General features: G+C 42.0%; 1 protein-coding gene across 2 annotated transcripts in view; it reads right to left on the reverse strand.

Moving 5' to 3' along the window:
- The window catches only part of FECH (ferrochelatase), a 49345-nt gene that overhangs the window by 28403 nt on the left and 15973 nt on the right, over window positions 1-4969 (reverse strand). For both annotated transcript variants that reach the window (XM_027768013.1, XM_006139912.3), the window contains exons 3-4: window positions 3812-3931; window positions 2078-2226 (exon numbers count right to left, since the gene is read on the reverse strand). In XM_027768013.1, coding sequence (XP_027623814.1) covers window positions 2078-2226; window positions 3812-3931 — 269 coding nt within the window. The remainder of the gene's footprint in view (window positions 1-2077; window positions 2227-3811; window positions 3932-4969) is intronic.

The following is a 4969-nucleotide window of genomic DNA, read 5'->3' on the forward strand; positions in this document are numbered from 1 at the left end:
TCTCTCTCTCTCTCTCTCTCTTTTAAGAATTATTTTATTTGGGGACGAGCAGTTAGCGTAATGGCTATGTCACTGGACTCCCATGTAGCTGACCACAGTTCAAGCCCTGGACCCAGTGGCTTAAATTCACGCCAGGTGCGTATGCATGCATACCCAAGATCCCGAAAGGAGAATGGAGGAGAAGAGATTGCAGCATGGCCATCCCCCCTTGGAGGGTGATTTCTCGCTTTCTGTCTCTCTGTCTCTCTCTGTCTTTCTGGTGAGTGCACGCACCTTATAGCAAAAACTTCTCCAAAAAAAATATATTTTATTTGAACTTTATTTATTATTATTTCCCAATTTGAGCAGAGAGAGACAGAGGAGAGAGGAAAAATGAGAAAGGAAGCCACCAGGTCCAGGACTTGAACCATGGTTGGCCGTGTGGGAGTCCAGAGTCTTTAACCACCATGCCACCTGCCAGCCCAAAGAAGCTTAATTTTTAAACACTGACCTTCATAATCTAGTATGTACAACAGTTTACATATCTGACTTGTATAAATCTTCGAAAGATTTGAAATACATTGCATAATGCCTTCTAATTTGTATCAGATAATAAATCCTTTGTCAATAATGAATACAATAAAAGCTCACATTCACGAAATTTCGTCATGTACATATACCACGCTAATGGCTTTCAGGAGTCTCTCAATTAATTTCCTAGGAGTAGGGTTCTATTACCATCCCCATTTTCCTTTTTTTTTAAGAGGTCAGCTCACACATGCGCTTCGTGAACCACCTCTCTAATGACTCTCTGAGATCTTTCTTTCTCCCTTAAGCAGACTGGCCTGAAATAAGCGAGGTCTTGCTAAGCTGGAAGCTTCTTGCAAGTAGAATCATGATTTCTGACTGACAATCGTAGCACTGAACAGCTGCGAGACATTCTATGGGCTGCTCCAGAATGAGTGAATGACGATCCTGGGCCTTGCTTGATACCACTACCATATACCGAAAGCAGGCCTGCTGAGATGATGTGCAATGAACAGATCAGGTTGTCTGGAAAGTCATGACATATTTTTCTATGCAAAAACGTGTCATGACTTTCCCAACAACTCATATTTCTTGTGTCTTAAAGATGCACATCTAAATAATTTTAATGTTTCTTATATTGGTTCACATCTACAATAGATGAAATCTTAAAATTAATTGATAGGGAACAGCATGTGATGTAGATCAAGTACACACTTCAAGTCCTGGACCCGGCAGCTTGAAAATCACACTGAGTGCATGTGTGTGCATGCCCAAAATCCTAAGAGGAAACTGGAAGAGAAGGGATTGCTAAGGCTATCTCCCACGGAGGTGATTTACCACTTTCCCTTCTTCTATCTCTCTCTCTCCAGCAAGTGTACACACCCTAGGGCAAAAACCTTTAAAAAAAATGTGTCCCACAAATCAACTGTGTCTTAGACACAACTAAACACGCACCTGTAGTTCATCGTATAGGTAGAGTTTCATTCTGCACATTATTACACACAGAGGGGCTCAGAGGTTAGGTATCAGGTGCAGACAATCCTCTCAGTGCTGCGTCCAACACAGCACTTCAGTACCTTACCGTGGTGCTGCTGCCCAGAGCTGAGAGCAGTCACTGAGAGTTGCTTAGTGTCTGCTGGCTTCAGTTTGACAGCTAGCTAGCTCTGCTCTAAATGTTGATCTCATCAGCTATCCAACCAGAAAGAAAGGCAACAGCAGAAGCCTCAAGACATTTCCCAAAGATTTCTTTGCAGTGCAATGATACCTGCATTTTTTATTCATGGTATGTCATTTCAAGCTACACATTTTAAGATCTAGCTCAGCTTGACCCTGTTGAACTTCCTTTTGAAACTAATGTTCCAAATCTTTAGCATTTTCATTGTAACATTGGAAGTGATGGGAAAGACTATACAGCCAAAGGATAATGCCTCCAGAATAGAGTTGAGTGACTGTGTTTTCTGTAGAAACGCCCATGAATCCAATGTTACTTGTCCATGCAACAGCATTTGCCACTCAACGCTCTTGAATTTCTCAACTTTGAAAGAACAAACCCAGTGAAGAAACACCTTACCTGTGCGGGGAGACAGCTCATCCAGCAGTCTCACCATGCCTTCTCCTTGCTTGGAAGTCCACATCTTGATGGGAGATCCACCTCCGATCCTGCGGTACTGCTCTTGAATTTTGGGGGTTCGACGTTTGGCGATGAATGGTGCCAATTTACTAAATCATTGAACATGTAGATAAGTGGGTTTTAATCTACTTTAATGACCTGAGAAAGATTTTCTACTCAATTAAAAAAAAAAGAGAGAGAGAGAGAAACAAAACTTTAAGAAATAACAAATAAGTTTGAGACTTTAAGAACAAAAGCTTGGAGTTACTGAAAACAACCGGCACTTTTGGTGCAGATTAGAGAACTAAAGCTACACGTCCTGAAGAATACGCATCTCTGCTCTGTGAGGTGTTCCAACAACACACCCAAAAGATCCAGGGTACCGACATTGCACAGAGAACTCCAGATGCATGCTAGCTACTATCTGCACAGGCTTGATCCTGCACCTAAAAGAACTAGCATATCAAACATCGAAACATATGTTCCTCGTAACTTAAAAGAGATATAGGGGCCAGTAGGTGGCATGGTAGTTAAGGTGCTAGACTCCCAATGGACAACTGTGGTTTGAGTCCTGGACCTGGCAGCTTGCCTTCTCACTTCTCTCTCTGGTTAAAAAATAATAATAATAAGTAAAGTAATTCTTTTTTAAAAAGATGAATATTTATCCTATATATATACTTGCATAGATAAGCAAAGATATATGAACAAAAATGTTGACTGCATCATTTTAAGAAACCTAACGTCAGGGCCAGCAGGTGGCATGGTGTTTAAGGTGCTGGACTCTCACATGGCCGACCATGGTGTGAGTCCTGGACCTGGCAGCTTGCTTTCTCACTCTCCTTTTCTCTCTCTCTGTCTGGCCAAATTGAATGATAATAATAATAAAGCATGGGTTAAATAAAATAAGCTACATCCATATAAGGCACTTCTAAATAACCATGAATAAAATTACCTAGGTCTATATTATCTATTATTAAACAAGATACAAGTGTTAGGTTAAAACACACATACATCAAAGTGCCAAATGATGCACATAAGCACATTCACCTCTGTGTAACAAAGTGGGGGACAGGATAATTATTTATTCATGGTGTGTGTGTGTGTGTGTGTGTGTGTGCCTGGACTATTTCTGGACACCAAAGTGCTTACCTCTGGGTGAGTAACCAGGAGTCTAGAGTTCAAGGTGAAAGAGACACTTGCTTTTTCTATAAATACTTTTACACTAGTTGCATTTTCTGTGATTCGTATGGATTAATTTTTCATGATAATAAGTGACGTTGGAAGAAAATAAGAGAGGAAAGAAGGATGAGAAGAAGAAAAGGACAGTGATAATCCTTATTCAGAGCACAAATGAATAATCATCATTGCCTCCCTGTGTTAATCAGCCATTAAGTGCCGGTACAAATGTATCTTCAGAAATCTAAGAGCCCTTTGCCTGTGTCAAGACAACAACGTCCGGGGCTCTGGGGAGGAAAGGGCTCAAAGAGAATCTTCGCTACCTTGCTTTCTCTTTCCCCTGCAACTCTTCCACCGTCAGATCCTTCTAATAATCAACAGAAAACAACTCTGCTGCCCTAACCACTACCAGTATGCAGTAAAACTTGGTTTTCCTTAAACGCTAGAGTTGCAATACAGGTAAAGCAAAAGGCACTGCATATATTATTTTAAAAGCCCAGGGGCTTAAACACGTCTTACTTTTGAATAGGAAGTGTCATGAGGTCTCGATCCAAGAAGAGCCTCAAAAGGAAGTCATGAACGTCTCCAAGGGTTTCAGGGCCTCCCATGTTCAGCATTAATATTCCAGTTTTCGGCTTCCTACATAAAATAAAATACAACCACTGATTTTTTTATTTTATTTTATTTTATTTTTTTGGAGAGGGTTTTGCTATAGGGCGTGTGTGCTTGCCAGAAAGACAGAGAGAGACAGAGAGATAGAAAGTGAGAAATCACCCCCACACCCCCCCAGTGGGGATGGCCACACCGCAATCCCTTCTCCTCTCGGGATCTTGGGCACGCACGCACACATGCCCGGCATGAGTTTAAGCCACTGGGTCCAGGACTCGAACCGCAGTTGACTACATGGGAGTTCAGCAACATAGTCGTTATGCTAACTGCTGGTCCCACAACCACTGATTTGTCACACTTGTTACTTTCCTCTAGGGTAAGACCCTAGTTCAACTAGCAAACTCTCATCTCATCTGTCAGGGCAAAGGTAAGAATGGAGGAGAAAGAAATGTGGTGTGGCCATCCCCCTGGGGGGTGATTTCTCGCTTTCTGTCTGTCTCTCTCTGTCTTTCTGGTGAGCGCATGAGCCCTATAACAAAAACCTCTCAAAAAAAAGATGAACCCAGAGCAGAAGCAAGTGACTCCACACACTCTGAGCCACTGGAAGACCACAAATGAGACTTGGAAACCAAAGGTCAGAGGCTGAGCTGGGCAGTGGAGAACCAGAGGCCCTGTGGGTCCCCATGAACCAGTAGCCATGTGACAGCAGTGATGGGGAGAATGACGGAAGTGTTCTTCATTCATTCTTTTTATTTATTTATTTATTTATTTATTTAACAAAAATTAAGATACAAGTCATAAATCATAAAATTCACCATGTTAAACTAGACAGTGGATTTTAATATATTCCAGAGGTTACGATACCATCACAGCTATTTAATTCTAGAGTATTTCCATCACCCCAGAAAGATTACCCACTCCTTCTCCCCACAACCCTGGCAGCCACTAATCTACTCTCTGGGTCTGTGAATCTGCCTGTTCAGGTCATTCATAAAAATGAGCCCACAGGGGACCAGCAGGTAGCGTAATGGCTATGTCGCTGGACTCCCACGTAGTCAACCGCGGTTC

This window comes from Tupaia chinensis, unplaced genomic scaffold, assembly GCF_000334495.1.
Source record: "Tupaia chinensis unplaced genomic scaffold, TupChi_1.0 Scaffold000012_1, whole genome shotgun sequence".
Lineage (NCBI taxonomy): Eukaryota > Metazoa > Chordata > Mammalia > Scandentia > Tupaiidae > Tupaia > Tupaia belangeri.